The sequence below is a fragment of the Balaenoptera physalus genome (assembly GCF_965194825.1).
Source record: "Balaenoptera physalus genome assembly, chromosome: 1".
Taxonomy (NCBI): Eukaryota; Metazoa; Chordata; class Mammalia; order Artiodactyla; family Balaenopteridae; genus Balaenoptera; species Balaenoptera physalus.
Window position 1 is genome coordinate 101,096,030 of NC_138882.1, and position 22,905 is coordinate 101,118,934.

The 22,905-nt window shown below is 38.4% G+C and overlaps 1 protein-coding gene across 7 annotated transcripts in view; it reads right to left on the reverse strand.

The window, feature by feature from the left end:
* The window catches only part of EEIG2 (EEIG family member 2), a 113,485-nt gene that overhangs the window by 3,356 nt on the left and 87,224 nt on the right, over nucleotides 1-22,905 (reverse strand). For 2 of the 7 annotated variants that reach the window (XM_082452655.1, XM_082452658.1), the window contains exons 6-10: nucleotides 19,437-19,540; nucleotides 16,021-16,116; nucleotides 15,389-15,578; nucleotides 15,155-15,282; nucleotides 14,279-14,348 (exon numbers count right to left, since the gene is read on the reverse strand). In XM_082452655.1, coding sequence (XP_082308781.1) covers nucleotides 14,279-14,348; nucleotides 15,155-15,282; nucleotides 15,389-15,578; nucleotides 16,021-16,116; nucleotides 19,437-19,540 — 588 coding nt within the window. The other 5 variants (XM_082452656.1, XM_082452659.1, XM_082452657.1 and 2 more) reach the window with 5 other exon arrangements.

The window sequence follows — 22,905 nt, forward strand, 5'->3', positions numbered from 1 at the left end:
TCTGTTCTTACCTGGAAACACTGCATTGCTCCCTACTTTCACACTTCATCCTTGACTCAGATACTTTGCTTTCATTGAATAGGCTGTGTTTTCCCATTGCTATGTCTTTGTCCAGCCTTGCCCCTCTGTCTGGAATCCCTTTATCATGCTGAACACCCAGTCTTTTCTAGGAGGAGTCATCGTGTCACTGAACTTACAGCATCTTTCATTAATCCCATGCTAAAAACAATGTTGCCTTATTTAAGCAAAGTATGCAATGCTTTAAAATCTTTTTAAGTATTTCAAATTTTTAAAATTTAGTACTGAAAAAATATAAAATATGTTTTTCCTTTGGTCTTAATTCCAAAGAATATAGGGGAAAGAAGAGCCAGACACAGGATCATGTGGGAGAGGTAGATTTGAACGGAATCATTGAAGTTCAGTACCAGAAGGTGGCACACTTTTCCCACTTAAATGCATTCATTTGCTTTGAGGACTCCCTGATATAAATAAGATGCAAAAAAAAAAAAGAAAAATCCTAGTTATGCCCATTTTCTTTAGAGGTTTGAAGCTCTTTGCCATGCATACTCAGGAAACTCACCGCTGAAATGGTTTAAAGATCTAGCGGTGAAGTCAATTTCTTAAGAGAAATGACTAAGGAGATATCTCAACCTAGCTGAGCTGTAATTGCATAGGAATGGGGTCTAAACTAATTCATACAGGATGGTCTCAGACGTTTCCTTATTAGATTTGAGATCACTGACTCAGGAAATGTCTAAATTTAAGCCTTTTCTGTATGTTTCCTAAATTTGTGTTACATTTTGTGTAATGTGTGACGGATTAGCTCCATCAAAGATTTCATATCATGCAAATGGAAAGAAAGGTTTCATTTCCTTAAATGTGCAGCAACCAGGTATGTGCTATGTATGTTCAGGAAGGAAAAGGTAAAATAAGGTAAAGGAAGGGAGGGGACATAGGGAGGAAGGGAGAAAAAAACACCAGGTGTTGAAGAAAGATGGGGTAAGTCATAAGAAGGCTGGGCCTGGGAACCCCATGCCTGAGACATGGGCAAGAAGGTCTGAGGGGATAGGACACAAACAGATGGACTGGAATAATTAATATTGTTAAAATTACCACACTACCCAAGGCAATCTTCAGACCCAATACAATTCCTATCAAAATACCAAGGACAGGGACTTCCCTGTGGTCCAGTGGTTAAGACTCTGTGCTTACACTACAGGGGGCATGGGTTTGATCCCTGGTCAGGGAACTAAGATCCTGCATGCCATATGGCACTGCCAAAACAATACAAAACAAACAACCCCCCCCCAAAAAAAACCAAACAAACAACCAAGGACATTAGTCACAGAACTAGAACAAAAATTTAAAAATTTGTATGGAAACACAAAAGACCAAGAATTGCCAAAACAATCCTGAGGAAAAACAGCAAAGCTGGAGGCATAACCTTTCCAGACTTCAGACTATACTACAAAGCTACAGTAATCAAAATAGTGTGGTATTGGCATGAAAACAGACAAACAGATTAAGGGAACAGAATACAGAGCCCAGAAATAAACCCACACACCTACGCTCAATTAACCTATGACAAAGGAGGTAAGAATATATGATGGAGAAAAGACAGTCTCTTCAACAAGTGGTGGTGTGCAAGCTGGACAGCTTACCTATCAATCAATGAAATTAGAACTCCCTCACACCATGTACAAAGGTAAACTCAAAATGGTTTAAAGATCTAAATATAAGACACAATGCCATAAAACTCCTAGAAGAGAACATAGGTAAAGTATTCTCTGACATAAATCATAGCAATGTTTTCTTAGGTCAGTCTACCAAGGCAACAGAAATAAAAGCAAAAATAAACAAATGGGACCTAATCAAATGTAAAAGCTTATGCACAGCAGAGGAAACCATCAATGAAAAGACAACCTACGAATGGGAGAAAATATTTGCAAATGATATGACTGATAAGGGGTTAATATCCAACATATATAAAGAGCTCATAAAACTCAACATCAAAAACACCCCAAACAACCTGATTAAAAAATGGACAGAAGACCTGAATAGATGCTTTTCCAAAGAAGATATACAGATGGCCAAGAGGCACATGAAAAGGTGCTCAATGTTGCTAATCATCAGAGAAATGCAAATCAAAACCACAATGAGATACCACCTCACACTTGTCAGAATGGCTATCATCAAGAACCCAAATAACAAATGCTGGAGAGAATGTATAAAAGGGAACCCTCGTACACTATTGGTGGGAATGTAAATTAGTGCAGCCACAGTAGGAAACAGTATGGCAGTTTCTCAAAAAACTAAAAATAGAACTACCACATGACCCAGCAATTCCACTCTTGGGTATATATATGAAAAAATGAAAACACTAATTTGAAAAGATAAATGCACCCCAATGTTCAAAGCAGCATTATTTACAGTTGCCAAGATATGGAAGCAGCCTAAGTGCCCATCAACAGATGAATGGATAAAGAAGACATGGTATATATATATATATATACACAATGGAATACTACTCAACTATAAAAAATGAAATCTTGCCATTTGCAACAACATGGATGGACTTGGAGGGTATCATGCTAAGTGAAGTAAGTCAGACAGAGAAAGACAAATACTGTATGATATGACTTATATGTGGAATCTAAAAAATAAACTAGTGAATATAACAAAGAAACAAACTTACAGAGGACAGACTAGTGGTTACCAGAGGGGAGAGGAAAGGGGGGAGGGGCAAGACAGGGGTAGGGGATTAAAACGTACAAACTATTAAGTATAAAATAAACTACAAGGATATATTGTACAACATAGGGAATATAGCAAATATTTTATAATAACTATAAATGGAGTATAAGCTTTAAAAATTGTGAATCACTATGTTGTACACCTGTAACTTACGTAATATTGTATATTAACTATATTGAAAAGTCAAGTCTGAGGGGACAGATCAGAAGCTCCTGCTAGGTTCTGCTGTGATCGGCACAAAGTTGTCCCAGATGATCCCGTACGATCCTGTGTACTGGGGAGGAGGTTTGAGGGTTTCCCCTAGAGTGGCCATAACCCCACCCTGCTTCTGCCAGCAAGTGGGGTACTTTCTCCTTAACTTATGTAACATTTCTTTTAATATTTTTTTTTTTAATTTTTATTTATTTATTTATTTATGGCTGCATTGGGTCTTTGTTTCTGTGCGAGGGCTTTCTCTTGTTGCGGCAAGTGGGGGCCACTCTTCATCGCGGTGCGCGGGCCTCTCACTATCGCGGCCTCTCTTGTTGTGGAGCACAGGCTCCAGACGCGCAGGCTCAGTAGTTGTGGCTCACGGGCCTAGTTGCTCCGTGGCATGTGGGATCTTCCCAGACCAGGGCTCGAACCCGTGTCCCCTGCATTGGCAGGCAGATTCTCAACCACTGCGCCACCAGGGAAGCCCTATGTAACATTTCTTAATCTGCACTGTCCAGGGAAATCATGACAATCTACATAGGAAGATCGGGTTCAAACTCATATTGAACCATACTTCTTTATTAACTTGAAGTTGCTGCTGTAATTTGAATATCAGCAGAGAGAATGTGTTGGCATTGTTTTTCCTCTCAGTGAGGACATTCTAGTCAAAAGGAAAAGCAGTCTGTACAAGGGTGTGGTGACAATGAATATCATTTAAGTCATGATTTTAACCTCTAATAGTGCCACATTTATTGACCATCTTCTATATGTCTAACACTAGAATTAAGGTATGTATGTAGATGCTACACAAAGACAAATTTTGGCTTGATCAAACACTGAGTGCCTACGGCATATTCCTTACATTAGCTTTTGTGTTCTTCATCACAACCCAAAAGAGTTGGTGGTATTATCACCATCTTAGATTAGAAAACAGGTTCAGAGGTGAGTTTGAATTCAGACTCAGGTCTGTCTTACCCCAAAGTCCATGCCCACAGGATGGCAGGGGCTGCCTCAGGTCTCAGAGAAAAGTCTTTCACTGGAGGCGTTCAAGCCTGTAAACTGGCTATACTACCTGGTCACAAATAAAGGGAAGCCCTCAGGGAGAAGTTACATGCTGGTCTTTTCCCTTCGGTTTTCTTTCCTTGGCAAGCAACTGACAGATTTCTGACAGAATCTTAACTGAAATTTTAAAGTATAAACAACATTCTAAAGTTTAAGATATGATTTTTATTGAACATGTATAAGATTCACCTTTACATTACTCAAATATTTTACAATAAAAAATTTTGGCAGAGAAAAGGAAAACATTTCCTGGATTACTAGTTGGGCGGTTAAAATAAAGAAATATATAAATATGAAGGTCATTCTCCATGTATTAGAGATTAGAATACTAATGGAATCACTTCAATAAAAAATTTTTCATAAACATTTACATGATTACCCACAACTGTATCAATTTCCAGAGGACCAAATAAATGTCTAAGAGGAAGGTGATCCCCCAAGTAAGATGTATTTCCAAAAAAACAAACTGAATATACCCTAAATGTCTTCCTGTATGTGGGATTTGGTCAATGAATATCAGCAAGAGAATTCATTGTTATATACATAAGATGAACATGAACATTTGTAAATGTGGAGTTTGTTGTCCACGTAAATTAAAAATTTTGCCAGTTTTGTCATATGGAGAGTAGCTAGAGACCACCCACATGACCATTTAGAATATACTGTGTATATATTGTCTTCTGAAAAGTCACATATATAAGGGAGTAAGGCCTTTATATCTAAAGCAGTCTTAAAACAGGTTAATATAGGCATGTTTCATCCTTTGTATTTTTAGACTTCATCTTCTTTAACATCTCAGCTATTAAGACTATATACAGTACCTAAGCCAACACATGGGTAACGGCACAACACAATTTCAACTACAGTACTAGGTTACATTAACATGACATACCATCCAAGAGAACTGACCAAGCATAATTTCTGAACTGCCCCAGTTAAAGATCTGTTAAAATAAAATGCAACCCTGTCATATGAGCCCAGTCTCTTTTAGAGCATTATCATATATAATGGAAGCCTAACACTTCGGAGAACTTCAACGAAGTATTTAATAATACCATCAGCTTGAACTTGTAAGGTAGTCTAGTTAGCATGGAAATCTTAAATTCTAAAAATACTTCTGGATGTTTTAATATATTAAAACTCATTGATACCTGAATGTGTGGGTGACTGGAGGCTTGTAGGAGATTTTTTTCCCTTCTAGCAACAAATGGGCTGAGTGGTAGACCTCTGTGGCTCATGGTTTCCATTTAAAAAACCAAAAAGCACATATACAGAAGAATCTAGTTAGGACATCATTACTCTGATAGTATTTTGCCGAAATGGGTTGGTGGACTTTAGGATTCTTGGTCAAGACTTTCTCAGATTATAAGTACCAGTCCAAATTAGTTGTCTGTATACAGAAGCCTTCACCACCACCATCGCAAAGAGGAGTCAACCATCAGAGTGTAAACTAATGGCCCAGGGCCTTCTCTGCCCTTTGCTACCCTTCACATCCTCTCTAGTCTTGGTCACCAGCACAAGTCACAGGAAGTGGGCTCCTGACTGGTCTCTGTGTTTCCCCCAAACAAGGTATTTATGACACTTCATTATCTGATCAGAAATACTTAGCTTTCAAAATACCATGAATCTTTTTTCTCTAGGGTAAGATTAGAAAAAGAAAATGTTATACATCTGCAAATTCTCCAGGACGAGGTGATTTAAAATTCGACTTTAATATTAAAAAGTTAAAATATTTAATATTTAAAAGTTGAAAATGTATTAAGATTTAATTTTTCAGATTTATTTTTGAAACTCAAAATGGAACCAAAAGTAGACTTGGTATTTAATAAGCAGATTTTTTTCAATAGCTATATGGTTAAGATATTACTAGTACATACTCTAAGAAAACTAGAAAGTAAGACACTTAGGTCCTTTAACAAATATTTTCAAGGACTGTAATGAAATCTGACTGCAAAGTATGCTGACAGAACACAAATTGGAATAAAATAAATCCAGACTTTCACTGAAGAAAGTGGACACTGTCATCTTTTTTCTTCCTAATGTTTCTACTTATCAAAACGTATGTTATACTTACTAGTACCTTAAGCAAGATGTATCTGGTGGCTGCTCAAATTATAAAGGCACAATTTTCAAAATCTCTCCACATTTTGTTCTTAAAAAATAATGCTATATCATCTTATATACCAAGAGCCAGACTTGTATAAAGGTACTGGGCCAAGGGCAGCCAAGGATGAGTAAGATGGGGGCAGTGCCCTAATCACAGCGTCTTTTACATATCTGAAGAATGTCCTCACTGAACCTAACTTACAATCTAGTTTTTATTATCACTTTCAAAACTGCAAAATCATCTGCAGAAGTGCCAATAAAAAATATAGCCTAGAAATAATACTTTGAAAATAGAAAAATATGTTTTTAAGACATCATAATAAATATCTCTCTAAACAATATCTTCACATCTCTATTAAAAACTTTCTTTGATTGTTTTTTTCTTCCCATGATATATAACGAATGGATCAATTCACCTGTTTATTCGCAGACGGCAAGTCTTTACCATTAAGGTAATATTTTCCTTGGTTAGACTAAAATGTTCAGGTCAATTTTTTTCTTCAAAACAAATCTTAAAAAATAAGAAAGCATGACTAATGAGTCAGAAAATCCTCTTTCAACATTCAAGATATTCTAAAATGGGGTGTTATCTCTTTAAAAAAATATCAGAATCTATTTATAAAAGTAGTATTGAATTAATGTGGAATACCCAATCCTTGAAATATTAAGAAAAAAAAACCTAACATGAACTATTCAAAAATTTTCAAACCTCTAAATCTGGATATTAAAAATAAATTAAAAAAATAATATATTTTTCCCTCTTACTTTGCCAACATGGAAATATTAGACCAAAGTAATTCTAACACACCACATTTCTTGGATACGGTTTTGAAAGTAAGGACTGGGAATTACTGGTTCTACAGAATCAACATTTTTCTTCAGTGACTGACTGATTCCAAGAAAATTAAGATCTTTTCATACAGACACTGTCATGTAAGACCAGAAAAACTCTTAAGGTTTATCTGCTGTGCTATTTAACTGGCTCCAGATCAGATATTCTTATTTTAAAAGCTCTATTTGATGTATGTTATATTCTATTCTTGCCTCAAAATAACTAATTTCTGATACAGTAAAGAAGAAAACAGAAAACCATGGGTCCATGTCAGTGATGTCAAGCGGCTGTCCCCTGTCCTTTATCCACTACCTCCTTGGAATAATTTTCAGTTTCATGTAAGCCTGAACTTACAGAGAAAAGGCAGCTCTGTTTCTGACCATATCACAATTTTCCTCCTGTTGTTCTAAATTTTGACTCCTGAAACCATCAGATATTATTCTGTTAGTTAACAGAGCTCTTACATTAGGGTGTCTTATGGTAGCCTAACATATGGAGTCTTAAACTTCGGTCTCTCATATAGTGCTAGTGGGAGTTCTGTAGCTCATCTAATATTAACAAGTAATGATACATACTGCATAATAATAGCATTATACCCATTCACGTATCTCAGACTTAAATAACTCACACTTGTTATTCAATTTATGACTAATACATTTAGAATTAAGCACTTTACATGTTTAAAATGTAGTATAACACTTTCCCAAATCACGAACACCCACATTTTATATCAAATATTGCATCAAAAAGAGTGAATGAACTTAGTACAATACCGTGATAGTATAATATGGAAGATTTCCTTCACAGGAATTATATCTATTCTTGAGAAAATTTATAGAGTTTAAATCATTTTCACTTATTGTCTCTCAAACATAAAATTAAAAAATTAGAGCCCAAATCAGTCAAGCACTTCTATCACAGGTTTTATACTTCAACACTAAAATTATAATCAGATGTATAGTGCTGTTTTTCCCACTGGATGTTTTGAAAAAAAAAGCAGGCTTTTCATTATTATGTGCAGTGACCACAGAAGCTGTGTACCTATAAGCACACGTGGCACACTGCCCTGATACTACCATTCCGATGTTCCCTGTTGGTGGGTGAGAAAGGAGAGTGGTGGGCACCTTCAGAGAAGAAATCAGTGTTGGCTTTCCTCTTGATAGATGAACATGCTTCATTTTTTTTTAATAGGTTCACTTTCTCATAAGTGCTTGAATAAAGTGCCTTGACAGCTCAACTGCCCACATCTTAAACCCCCAGGGAAGCTTCAGTTCACCAGCTTGATTTCTAGCGTTTGATCACAACTTGTTCATAAGCTCCAGACCCCACCCTAAAAGTAGGGAAAAAACAAAACAAAACTTCAAACTTGTGAGCTGTAGTGTTTGAGATTGTTCCAGTTAACTTTGTCCCCAAAGAGATAGTGCATTAGGCATTTTCTACTTGATTTGATATCCACAAGGTTTATATTAGATATCACAGAGAGAAAGTACTTGAAGTATTGAATGTTTATAATTGATACACTGGGATTAGTCTAGTCCCTGATCACCTCATACTTATTCCCACAGTAATCTAGTAATGTTTCCAAATTCTTACCTATCAACACACTGTGGCAAACATGTTTATATATAAATCCTAAAATCGGTCTTATCCAGGAGCATATATTGACTGTAGCAGTTCAGGTCTTGCGCTGACTTAATGGATGATGGTTTTTAGTTGCATTAGTAGTGTGGCGTCTTAATGTACTTAACTAGGAAGCGCAAAAATTATTTTAGTCAAATGCAAGTGTCTTTGTAAGTGGTCAGTATTGTAAATTATATCTATGCTAATGCAGATTAAAAGGGAAAATGATCTTGAAGAGGGCTTTATTTCTTCACGAGCTTGGTTTGTCGGACTGCTGGCTGTCCTCCCACATCTACTCTCCCCTTTCCCATGGTTTTAGCTAGGGACAGCCTGCTTGGTTAGAGACCACATTTCCTGATCTCCTTTGTCTACAGGTGTGGCCTTGTGACTAAGTTTCACCCCCAGGGAACGTGAATGGAGATATGCCAACTTCTGCCTCACCTGCTTTAAAGGGACATTGCTTGCCTAGGACTGGTAGCAATTTTGATAACACAGGTGAGGAGGATGGTAGAGGACAAAGACATCATTTTGCCTGCATCAATGAATCATTTCTGGGGCAAAGCGGTCCCTCCAGGCTGGCCATTTTATTTTTGGGTCTCTTTATGATAGCAGCTTAGCCTTTGCCCTAATATGCCAGGTACTAACTGACCTCTATTAATGAAATATGGAGAATACTAAAAGACTTAAAATTTGCAAGCTTTGTGAATAAAGTACTTAGAAATACTTAAATTAAGTAAAGACCTCATCAACAGGTTTTTTTTTTTTTCTATTGTCGATTCACCTGGTACCTTGGCCTTACGTTATAATGGAATGAACACATGTTCCGTCTATTGTTTCTTGGTCTGGGAGGATAAGGTTTTTGTTTTTGTTTTTTTTGGTGCTGAAGGAAAGTGCAGTGTTTATTGCAGGGCACCATGTAAGGAGTCCAGGGCAGGTAGCGCTCAAAACATCCAAACTGGGAATTCCCTGGCAGTCCGGTGGTTAGGACTCTGTGCTTTCACTGCCAAGGGTGCGGGTTCAATTTCAATCCCTGGTTGTGGAACTAAGATCCTGCAAGCCTTGCAGCACGGCAAAAAAAACCAACCAAACAAACAAACAAAAAAAACACCAAACCAAACCAAACCAAAAAAACCCCCGAACTCCCCTGATAAAGGTTTTCTGTAAGCCTGTAAACACAGTGTCTTTTTGAGGGAGCTGGATTTATTTTTGGATGAGGATCATTCTACCCTTTCACTGACCCCTCCTGAGTGATTAGGAGGAAAGCGAAAGTGGTATTGCATGGTGGGAGGGTATTACTGCTTAAAGTTATCACCAGGCACCTATCTCCTCATTTGTCAAGATGTCAGGGACTACTACCTGACATTTCACTCTGAGTATGCCAGAGATCAGTAAGACCAGATACAGCTAGGTGGTCTCTGTCAGTGGAGGACTCAGGTCAGAGCTCAGGGATGCAGGAGCTACAATTTTTAAGTCTGGGGTACCAGAAGGAGTGGAGAAAAATAATGGCTGCAGAATTTCCAATTTTGATGAAAATTGGAAACCCACAGACTCAAGAAGCTCAATGAACCCTAAGCAGAATAAACACAAAGAAAAACACGCCAAGGCACATCATAACCAAACTGCTAAAAACCAGAGGTAAAGAGAAAAGCTTAAAAGCAGGCAGAGATGAAAGATAAATCACAGAGGAATAAAAGTAGAAATGAAAGCAGACTCCTTGTCAGAAATGAGATGTCCCAAAGGCAAGCAAGGAGGTGCATGCAGGGTTCTGTAAGCAGCCCTGAGCTGGCCAGGCTGTATCCACTAGACTTAAACTGGATTACTGCAAACAGTCCTCCCCAAGTCTCTATCACTTGTTGCCCTGTTCTCTTCAATCTCACAGGTTCCCTTTTGGAACTGTGGTTCTTGTGCCTCTTCTGTGCCCTAGGTAAATGATTCTGGTTTCATCCTGTGCTACTAGTTTATCTTACATAATGGATCTAACACTAACACATTAGCTTCTCTGATGAATACCCACTATTTATGGAGAGCCTATGTGTACAAGTACTTGCTGGACAGTTCAAATTAACTGCCATAAGAACTCTGAAAGACAGACCTTTAATTAGTATATATAAAGTACTTGAGTGTTTACTGCATACCAGATTTTGTCCTAAGCAGTACCATGTCTTCCCTCGTTTAATTTTAACAGTATTAACTCTTATGAGGTGGGTTCTATTATCATCACTATTTTACAGGTGAGGACACTGAGGCAGACAGAAGTGAAGTAACTTACCAAAGACACACAGCTAATAAATGGTGGAGCTTGGGACTGAACTCAGGCAGCCCACTCCAGAGCGTGTGTTGTTCTCCCAGGGATGCAGCTGTCTTTTTGGTAGCAAGTGAGAGATGCAATATGTCAAGATCATGGCTAAGCTGGGTAATTATGGCTAAGCCAGGAACAGAACCCATATCTGACTCCATGGCCTCTCCTCCTTTCACCATAACACACTGTTTCTGACATTCTTCAGCATGTAATATGAATCTACTTCAACCCCTAATTGTCCCTTTAGGCTTTCAGGTATTGGGTGATTTTTTTAAACATTCATTTGGAAGGAGGACGGGAGCCAGAATTCTTAACTACATAAATGCCTTTATATCCTAGGTCCTAGATTCTCTCTCAACTAGAAATTATCTTTCTTTTCTCTGAGTAACAACACAAATAGCTAGCATATATTGAGAACTTTTTATGTGCCAGGTACTGTGCTAAATAACTTTACATAAATGATCTAACCTAACCCTCACAAAAATCCTATGAGTTACGTAACTTATTTATCATTCCCATTTTGCAGGTGAGGAAAATGAGGCTTACAGAGAGTTTACTAACACTGTAAAGTCAATAGTGGAAGAGCTATGACTGGACCCTGAGCAGTCTAATGAGATAGCCCATGCGTTTCTTATTTTGGTTCCTTTTGGTTGGAACTGTAGCTTTTGCTGTTTCTCCACCTAAAATAATAGTAGCTAGGGCTTACTGAGTATATCATGTCATTTATACTTTAAAACAACTCCATGAAGTAGGCATATGATCACATTTTTCAATAGAGTAAGTTCAACTGAAGTTAAATGATTTACTCCCAAAGTGGTCTGGTTAAGATGTGAACCTGTCTCTTTAACTCAAAAACACATTTTCTCTACCATACATATCATTGTCCTTATAAATGTCATTCTTCTACCTGTTCCCTGCTACTAGTCTTTCCCTGCTCCTATCTACCCTCAAAATTATGGCCAGTTACTTTTCTAAAATGCCAGTCTGATAGGTCAGTTCCCTGCTGAAGAATGACCAATGGCTCCCCAGTGTACACAAGAAGGGTAAACATTTTGTTATGGTGACGGAGGCCCTTTACAACCTGTCTTCAAGATACTTCCCAGCCTCATGTCCCACAACTCCATTTCACATGCCCCACCTCCTTAGAAAAACCTGTTTATGGGCATTCTCTAAGTAGGTGATATTATTCATAAGCCAGTAAGATAAAATGATTAAGTGCAATGAATGGGCTTTAGACTCAAGAGACATGGGTATAACCTTGGTTTTAACACTTACTAGCTTTAAGGCCTTCCTTGGGTAAACTTCCTTAACCTCTTTTTATCTTTGTTTCCTCTTTTAAAAAACTAATAATAGGGGCTTCCCTGGTGGCGCAGTGGTTGAGAATCTGCCTGTCAATGCAGGGGACACGGGTTCGAGCCCTGGTCCGGGAAGATCCCACATGCCGCGGAGCAACTAGGCCCGTGAGCCACAATTACTGAGCCTGCGCGTCTGGAGCCTGTGCTCCCAACAAGAAAGGCCGCGATAGTGAGAGGCCTGCGCACCACGATGAAGAGGGGCCCCCGCTTGCCGCAACTAGAGAAAGCCCTCGCACAGAAACGAAGACCCAACACAGCCAAAAATAAATAAATAAATTAAAAAAAAAAATAAGTAAAAAAAGAAACTGCCAAAGTGTTTAAAAAAAAAACAAAAACAAAAAACTAATAATAGTATTTTTTTGAGTATTGAAAGAGATGAGAATTGAGTGAAACATACACATGGTGCTCAGCACATAACTAATAAAAGTTCAATAAGTATTGCCTATAATTATTGTATATTCACTATTATATAATTATATATTATAATTATTATGCCTGTTAAGTTCCTTCTATTTGTTCCTACTACCAGGAATATCTGTCTTCCACATACCCCCTTCGTAACCGCTCACTTATCTTTTATTCTCCCAAAGACCCTCTTCAAGTGTCAACTTTTCCAGGAAGTTTTCTCTGTCTGAGTGAGGTGCCATCTCAGAGTTTCCTCTACTTCAATATATTATAGAATTTATCATACTACTATAAAATTTAGTTTATTTGTCTATCTCACCTGCTAGAAAGGGTCAGATAACAAATATCTTAGGAGGGCCACACAGTCTCTGTTATATTGCTCATGGCTCCCACTGTAGCACAAAGCAGCCAATTCAGACAATATGTTTAGACAATGCATAAACGGGTGGGTTGTATTCCAATAAAACTTTGTTTACAAAAATAGGCAGTGAGCCAACAGGGCCCACGGGCTGTAGTTTTCCAAACTCACATGCTAGACTATAATCTAGCTGAGGGTAAGAGCTGGGTCTTTCTTCTTTGCACCCTTACCCACAAGTTGGCCCAATAAATTGTTACTGAATTTAACAAGTGGATAAGTAAATGAAAGTTACAAAAGGTCTAAATTGTGTTGCTCCTCTATAAACCTCTTTTCAAATTAACTCCTCCTCCACAGCACCTTTTTATTCCCACCTATCACGTCTGAAGGTAGTTAGTTGCTGACGTAGGTGTTTGCTCCTTTGTATCCTTCGGGCCCTGCAATGTGCTGGACGCATAGGAGGTACGCAATAAAATGAGTATTGGTAGAAGAAATGAATTAAACGTTCTTTCTGGTTTTGAGCATTAGAGAATAAAATAACTGTCTTGGACCAAGGGGGCTCCCTCCCCCTGCAACTCTGACTTAGACTGTCGCTGTGCTGGAATTCTACATAAATACTCCACAGAAATACTGGGTACTGGGTGCAGAGGGATCAGGCTGTGGGGAAGCAGTGGACCGATCAGAATTTCTCAGGTGTCCTCAGCATCTGTGCTCACTATCATCTGCTGCAGTGCTGGGAACCAGAATGCTAAGTTTGGCAGCTGCCTTTTCCTCATCTGAATCTAAGTAACTACCAACATGAAGATTAGTTTTCCGAACTTATTTTTCTTAATATGTATGTTAGGCTCTAGTGGGGCGCAGAAAAGAGAGTACAAAAAAGATTAATATCAGTGTCTGCTACTGAGTGGTTGTGTAACTGCTCATAACAGACAAGATCACTGATTGAAAATATAATTTTGCTTTGCTCTAAGATATCAGACTAAGAACTCTTTTCTAAATGTCCTTTTTATATACTGCAGCTTGCCCGGTGCTCTACCAGTTCTCTACTAATACATTCTAAAAATACATCTAAGGAAGTCAACAAATAAACTTATAAAATACAATTTCAAACATATTCAGGATAAGGAAAACTAAGAGCTACACTAAGAGCTGTAATTCTTCTCATGGAACTACTAATATTGTGCTTTCTAGCCTCAATCTAATACAAACTTTGTAACCTTCATCTTCCACTCATGAGCATTTAAAAGAAAAAGTCAGTCTATTCTTTATTTTAGTAAGATACTCTTTGGACTACATACCTGTTTGGAAGATGATGACTGCCAAAGGTTGTACTTCCCCCAGGACCCACAAATAACCTCAGTCCTTCTTCTGCAATACACATTTACAATATTTGTTATAGGTACAATTATTAGATTATTGTCAAATAATATTCATATTATAATAAATTCACATTTTACATTTCAGTTTTGTTAAAGAAATAAAAACTTAAAAAAAGAACTACATATATGTTTTAAAGCAGGCAGTTTAAAAGATATCCTAATAGTTACTTCTTGTTAACTTTCTTAAAGCTGTTTTTCTTAAAGCCGAGTAAAGACGACAGCTGTTCCTACAAATTTCCTCAAGTAGGGTTTAATTATCTCTTTACAACCAGTTACATAACGAAACTAAGTCCATTGTTAACTGCTCTCTATTCACACCAGCATGAATAATTATAACTTTCAAACTGGTGGCATGTAAATTTTCAGTTTCAGTGAAAATGCTAAGGAGGGAATGAGGCATTCTGTTACTCACTATCACTTTAAGATCACCACCTAACCTTCCAAATTGCAACAGTGACTTGAGGTACTTATGCCCAGTTATGACAAAGCAGATGTAGATATCTGTCATAAGGTATATAATCATGGCAGACATTGATGCATAGTTAAAAAATACAATAAAAGTTTTCTTTAAAATTGATATTTTTAAACTAAAGTTAATTCTTTTCCAAATTTAATATCCATTAACAAATGAACTAAAAAGTTATCTTCAGATTTTTATGGGTGTGAAATTTATTTTACAAATACCCAACACTCAGTATCATAATGTACTGACTCTTTACTGCTGACCACATTGATTATACAAACCCGGGTCACGGGTCACGTACATCCATATATACTTAATGGTTATCTACACACCTTCTGCACTGGAATCTAGGCTGAAGTCTTGACTTTGTAATATTTTCTCCACAATATCATCTGCATCCACTCTGGTGTCATCAACTCGCTTCAGCTGAGATTCTACAGAATCTTGTTTCACTGGGCATCTTTGAAAATAATTTTTAAAAATTTCCTCCTTTTTTATTATGTTATGAAAAAAAAAGTGTTTTTTTTTTTTTCTTTTTTCCATTTAAACTGAGACCAAAATGATACCTGTTGAGTGTTTCCGAAGCTGCATCTTCTTTATCAGCTGTATCAAGATTTGGTCCAGCTATCTTTTGCTCAATTTCATCACATGGCTCTAGAATACTTTCAATTCCTGTTGATGTACTTCCCACTGAGGTATTTCTCCTGTGGCAGAGCTCAGAGAAACTAGATGACCGGGAGTGGCAAGAGCTATATCCTGTGAGAGAAAATCACTCTGGATGTAACACTAGTATCAAACACACACTGCAGGGCTTCCCTGGTGGTGCAGTGGTTGAGAATCCGCCTGCCAATGCAGGGGACACGGGTTCGAGCCCTGGTCTGGAAAGATCCCACATGCCGCGGAGCAACTAGGCCCGTGAGCCACAAATACTGAGCCTGCGTGTCTGGAGCTTGTGCTCCGCAACAAGAGAGGCCGCGATAGTGAGAGGCCCACGCACCGCGATGAAGAGTGGCCCCCGCTCGCCGCAACTAGAGAAAGCCCTCGCACAGAAACGAAGACCCAACACAGCCAAAAATAAATAAATAAATTTATTAAAAAAAAAAACAAAAAAACCCACACACTGCAACCAAACATTCTCCTCCCGCACCATAGCAATTCCAAGTCCCTTCAGAGCAATTCAACTTCACTCAGCCTCTACCTGATACTTTTGACTGCTGGCTTGCATAGCTTGATGTTCTAGAATGTCCACAGGCACCAAGTTCATCTGGAACAGAGGCACTCTTTGCTGAGAGATCTGCAATACGTCGTAACATAATGTTACTATTACTGTCAACAAGTCAATGGTCGATTTGTATTCTAATCTATGTATTTTAGAAACTAAGTTCATTATCAAGTTACAGAGTGAAAGAAATCCCTTTAAATCAGTACAATGTAAACAACTGTGCTGCAAGAAATACTGTGCAAAGAACTTAAATACCTCAGTTTACTGAAGTGCTATAGTACTTTTCATAAGATTTAATAGCATTCTATCTTAAATAAAACTATTTCAGTTTTTATATTTAGTATTTCTCTTATAAAAAGGAGTCAGATGGATTCTTATAAATTCTCACAAAATTGCCAGGTTTTTGGTTGGTTTTTGAGGAAATCTTGCTCCCCAAATCCATCACGACAGTAGACTAAAGAGCACTTTGGTACTTTTGTGTTAGTGATGCTGGTGCTAGGCTATAATTTGGACAGATGTCTGTGGTTGACATCAACACAGCGTGTGATGTAGCACTGAGAATAAGGTTCTTCAGAAGTTGATTATAGTATTCAGTTTCAAAGTAAATGTACAAAAAAAGCAGTGTCAAAGCTATTTCTATTATTTTCCTAATAATGTGCATATTCCAGATGCCAATTATGTACTTCCAGAACTAGGCTTCTTCCACAGAATGCAGAACTGTGACCATTTTCATTAGGGTGAAATATTTGGAAACTAGAACTGTTTTTCACTTAGAGGCAAAAGGAAACCAACTGAGTAACACAGCAATTATAGCAGCAGTTCTATAAATGATATTGAACACAGATGGGCCAACAAATGCTGCCAAATAAGTAAGCTACTGGAGCGACCTGGCCCTTCTGCAAAGGGTTTCTCATTTCTGGACAGACTGTAAGGTACAAATCCAAACCAGCATCCCTAGCCCTGCTTGACAGGGGTCCTAAGCCCAAATGTTTGGCCACAGCAAATTCTGAACTAAAAGAGTTGGTTCATATCAAGCGTTATATACTTTACTCCTAGCATTGGCTCAGATCTTAATTCATCCATTTATTTACTGGTTTTCAAAATGTATTCATTCAATAAATATTTATTAAGCTCTTACCAGGTCAGGGCCCAATACTGTACAAGATATAGGGGTACAAAATAAATAAGATAAAATATATGCTTCACAGTTTAGAGTAGAAGCAGTTATAATACAACGTGGCAAGTACCAAAATACAAGCACCAAAAAGAAGCTATCAAGAGCTCCAAAGGACAAATGCATCGAACACTACTTGGTAATGAAGGAACGACTTCATAGAGGAGGTTAACTCCAGGTCTTTAACAAAGCATAGGAATTTCTCGGCTAGCCTAGGCAGGGAAAAGCATAGGGAAAAGCATGCCTTGTCTGTAGGAAAGCAAACAGTTTGGTAAAGTTGGCATATAGGGTAGTGGTGTAGATGACGGAAGGAAAGAGAGAGACGAGCAGATGCCTGATAATGAAGGACCTTCTCCTATGGGTTTAAGGAAGGAAATAATTCAATGGCTTTAAGAAAGGGTGTGACTTGACCAGATTGACATTTTGGGAAGATCACTTTGGCAGCAGGATGAACAGGGGGTGAAGGAGGGAAGATTTTCATAATAATTCAGCTGCGAGATGTTGAGCAGGCACAAGTGACAGTACTTAATTACTAACTAGAAGTGTGTGCCAGGATAACTGCAACAGAAAATACAGGGGCAAGAGTTAGGAAGACGGCGTGCTGGGTATGTGGAATCTGAGACACCTGAGGACACCCATTCACTATTCATGGAATTTCTACTGTGTCCCTGGCCATCATACTGTTGATACAAAGAAAAATTAAGACCTGATCACGAAGAACTTAGAAGCTTGCTGAGAAAAAAAAGATAAACAGATGGGTTTCAGTCTAATGTGACATAAAGTGGACCTTTCCAAAAAGCATTTGGAAATATGTGCCTGTGGTCAGGACGGAGGCCTGGAGGCAACACGAATTTGTAAATCAAACATATTAACTCATATTTACATGATCACATTTACATTTGTGTGATAGTTAAATCCCAGGTACAGATGCCATCACCCAGGGAGAGTGAGTGGAGGGAACCAAATCCTGGAGAGTATCGATATTTTAACAGGAAGGTGGAAGAAGATAAAGAAGCCTCTGAGAAGCTAGAGCAAAGAGGTGGGAGCCAAGGGAAGAGAAAGCTTCCAGAAAGAATAAATGGCCAATTTATTCAGATGAGAGCAGAAAAAAATGCCCACAGGATTTGACAGTCATGTTCTTGGAGACATCATCAAGAGAGGGCAGAATGCAGAAGCCAGACCACACGTGTGTTTAGGAATAAATGGGCAGTACATTCTTCCTAGAAGTTTGGTTATAACAAGTCTGAGAGAAAGAGGGTGGGGGATGGTGGGGGAAGGAGAGTGCGAGCCTATGGGAGAGCAGTAGATAGAGAAGGATGTAGGGCTAATGAGTGTTTGGTTTCCAACATGAGAAAGAATTCATAATATTTAAATACTGAAGACAAGGAGCTAAATGGAAGAGTTAAAAGTACACAAAGGATTCACTGATCCCAAATCAGGAAATTTGAGAATCCTTATTACGCATAAGAAATCTTACCTTTGCAATCTGAAAAGTGGTGAAAATGTGAATCACATCACTACACCTTTCTTTTCATTCTTTCAAATAATAAACCCGGTCACACGGCGTGGGAGAAAAAAGGAAGCTCATAAATGCTTTTTTCCCCAGCCAACTTGACATTCCCCCACCTGCTTTTAGCTCGGGGAGCAGCCTATGACCAGGTGTTTGCCTGGAGAGGTGGCCCCCAAGGTGTGGCCTGGAGCCCAGCAGCATCACCTGGGAACTTAGTCATGCAGTTTTCAGGCCCCAACCTAGATTTACTTAATCAAAAACTCTGGCTGCAGTGTCAGCAATCTATGGTTTAACAAGCCACCAGGTGATTCTGATGTGCACTAATGTTTGGGAACCAATGACAGAGGGTACGTGATTCATGGAAGAGAAGCACCACCTGAGAGGTGACTGGCAGAAGTTGCTGGGCATGTGGAACGGGAACAATCCTGTTGTGTCCTGTCGTTCTGTGGGGAGTAGAGGCATACAGTGGTGGGGGTGGGAGTGTCACTGCAACATTTAGCTTTTAATCGGTCAGAGGATAACACGCCCTTTAGACAAAATGAAGCATTGGCTTAAACAAAAATTGCATAATTGAAACTGCTGATAATTATTGGCCCATTTCAAGTCATATATACCCACAGAATTTTAAATCTGGGAGGGACGTTGGGAAACTTTTAGGGTAGTACTGTTTCTCACAAACTGAAAAACCAGTAAGTGACACATCCATACCTGCTATCCCAAGATGAATTTTGAGAGTCTCTCCACCTTTTCTATCTTCTTCCAGAGATTCAGATTCACCAGCAATTGGTATAGACATTGATGTAGAAGGAGGCCTGTAAATAAACATTTCTAAGGGTCAGAACTTGATTTCTGGTGAATCTGAAAGTTCGAAATATTGTTAAGAGATTGGTTGTGTAGTTACTACACAGCCTTAGTAAGGTGCCTGGTGATGTTGCCTCCTTGAGGATGAAAGTGACAAAAATCAACAAATAATGTATGAACATCCTCAAAACCTGAATAAAATTCACTGGGGAAAAACGGGTTTTTACACAACAAAAAAAGTGAGACCAGAAAGGGCACTGCTTCGGGAAAAGAGAGGAGGTATGTTCTCAGCAGTGTCGGTGGAGGGCGCTTCGTCAGCTCTACTCTCAGGCCAGGCAGGGATGTTTCTGTGAGATGGAGGTGGTGGCACAAGCCCCTTGGCAGCTGAGGCTGGAGGGGATACCTCATGCCTCCGGCTCCGGTGCCTAAGATCTCTTGTTGGCTCCGTTAACTTAAATTATCCATGATTTTATCTTTTTCCTTCTTCCCTGTAAACAGTCCGGCTGCCCCAGGGAGAGTCTATAAAGAGCCGCAGTTGTTTAGATTTGATATTTTGGGCTGGATTCTCTGGGAGTAGATGATGGATAGATTTTCACTGGCTCATTCAAGGCTCCCATCTCCATGTAGAAGGTGTGAAGCAGGGAGGGGCAAGATTGAGTTCTAAGAACTTTTTTTTTTTTTAAGAGAACATCCTTAATCTTTTGAGTTGGTTACTGAGAGGAAAATCACATCTTCCTAGAGACTATCCCTTGGTCACCTGAAATAAAATAGGAAGGCGGTTGAAGGGGGATCATGAAGTTGATCCATTATGTGGTAATTCTTAAAATCTTACTGTATTAGTTCAATTCAGGCTATTCAGGTCCTTGGGAATATAGACATTTAAGACTGCCATTAAACCTATTTAATTGATAGATTATTCCTATCCCAGGGTCTCCTAAATTTCAAAACTGCATATCCTATTGGGATATGCAGGCTATTTATCCTGCAAGTTTTTGTCCAACTAAACTCATACTCTTTCCCCAAGTCTGTTTTCTTCCTATATTCCCCTTCTCTGTGAATGCCATTATAATCCAAAAGTCACCAAAACTAGAATCCTAGATATTGCCTCTGTCTCCACACAAAAACTATTAGAACAAATAAATGAATTCAAAGGTAGCAGGATACAAGATTAATATACAGAAATCAGTTGCATTTCTTTACACTAACAATGAAATATAGGAAAGAGAAAGTGAAAAAAACAATCCCGTTTAAAACTGGGTAAAAAGAAAAACAAAAAAAAACAACCCTAGGAATAAATTTAACCAAAGAGGTGAACAACTTATATGCTGAAAACTATAAACATTGATAAAGGAAACTGAAGATGATTCAAAGAAATGGAAGGACATCCCATGCCCTTGGATTGGAAGAATATTGTTAAGATGGCCATACTACCCAAAGCGATCTATAGATTTAAAGCAATCCTTATCAAAATACCCATGACATTTTCTTTCTTTTTTTTTTAATGGATTTTTAAAAAATTAATTAATTTTTTTGAATTTTATTTTATTTATTTTATACAGTAGGTTCTTATTAGCTATCTATTTTATACATATTAGTGTATATATGTCAATCCCAATTTCCCAATTCATCCCACCACCACCCACCCTGCTTTCCCCGCTTGGTGTCCATATGTTTGTTCTCTACATCTGTGTCTCTATTTCTGCCTTGCAAACCAGTTCATCTGTGACATTTTTCTAGATTCCACATATATGCGTTAATATATATTTGTTTTTCTCTTTCTGACTTACTTCACTCTGTATGACAGTCTCTAGGTCCATCCATGTCTCTACAAATGACCCAATTTCGTTCCTTTTTATGGCTGAGTAATATTCCACTGTACATATGTACCACATCTTCTTTATCCATTCGTCTGTTGATGGGCATTTAGTATGCTTCCATGACCTGGCTATTGCAAATAGTGCTGCAATGAACATTGGGGTGCATGTGTCTTTTTGAATAATGATTTTCTCTGGGTATATGCCCAGTAGTGGGATTGCTGGGTTGTATGGCAGTTCTATTTTTAGTTTTTTAAGGAACCTCCATACTGTTCCCCATAGTGGCTGTATCAATTTACATTCTCACCAACAGTGCAAGAGGGTTCCCTTTTCTGCGTTGGGTCTTCGTTGCTGTGCACAGGCTTTCTTTAGTTGTGGTGGGCAGGGGCTACTCTTCGTTGCGGTGTGCAGGCTTCTCATTGCGGTGGCTTCTCTTGTTGCAGAGCATGGGCTCTAGGTGTGCGGGCTTCAGTAGTTGTGGCACATGGGCTCAGTAGTTGTGGCTCGCAGGCTCTAGAGCACAGGCTCAGTGGTTGTGCTGCATGGGCTTAGTTGCTCCGCAGCATGTGGGATATTCCTGGACCAGGGTTAGAACCCATGTCCTCTGCACTGGCAAGCAGATTCTTAACCATTGCACCACCAGGGAAGTCCCACCCATGACATTTTCCACAGAACGAGAACAAATGCTCCTAAAATTTATATGGAACCACAAAGACCCAGAATTGCCAAAGTGATCCTGTGAAAAAAGAACAAAGGTGGAGGCATAACCCTTCCAGACCTCAGACTATACTACAAAGCTACAGTAATCAAAACAGTGTGGTACTGGCACAAAAACAGATATACAGATTTAATGGAACAGAATGGAGAGCCCAGAAATAAACCCACACACTTATAGTCAATTAACCTGACAAAGGAGACAACATCCATATGATGGAAAAAAGGCAGTCTCTTCAACAAGTGGTGTTGGGAAAGCTGGACAGCTACATGTAATCAATGAAATTAGAATACTGCCTCACACCATATACAAAAATAAACTCAAAATGGTTTAAAGACCTAAATATAAGACATGATGCCATAAAACTCCTAGAAGAGAACATAGGCAAAACATTCTCCGACATAATAAGCACCCCAAAGTTCACAGCAGCACTATTCACAATAGCCAAGACATGGGAACAACCCAAGTGCCCATCAACAGACGACTGGCTTAAGAAGATGTGGTGTACATATATATATATATATACACACATATATATATATATATATATATATATATATATATATATATATATATGTGTGTATATATAATATGTGTGTGTGTGTGTGTGTATATATATATATATATATAAAATAGAATATTACTCAGCCATAAAAAAATGAAATATTGCCATATGCAGCAACATGGATGAACCTGGAGAATATTACACTTAGTGAAGTAAGTCAGACAAAGACAAACATTATATCATTTAAATGTGGAGTCAAAAAAATAATACAATGAATCTATATATAAAACAGAAAGAGACTCACAGACATAGACAACAAACTTATGGTTACCAAAGGGGAAA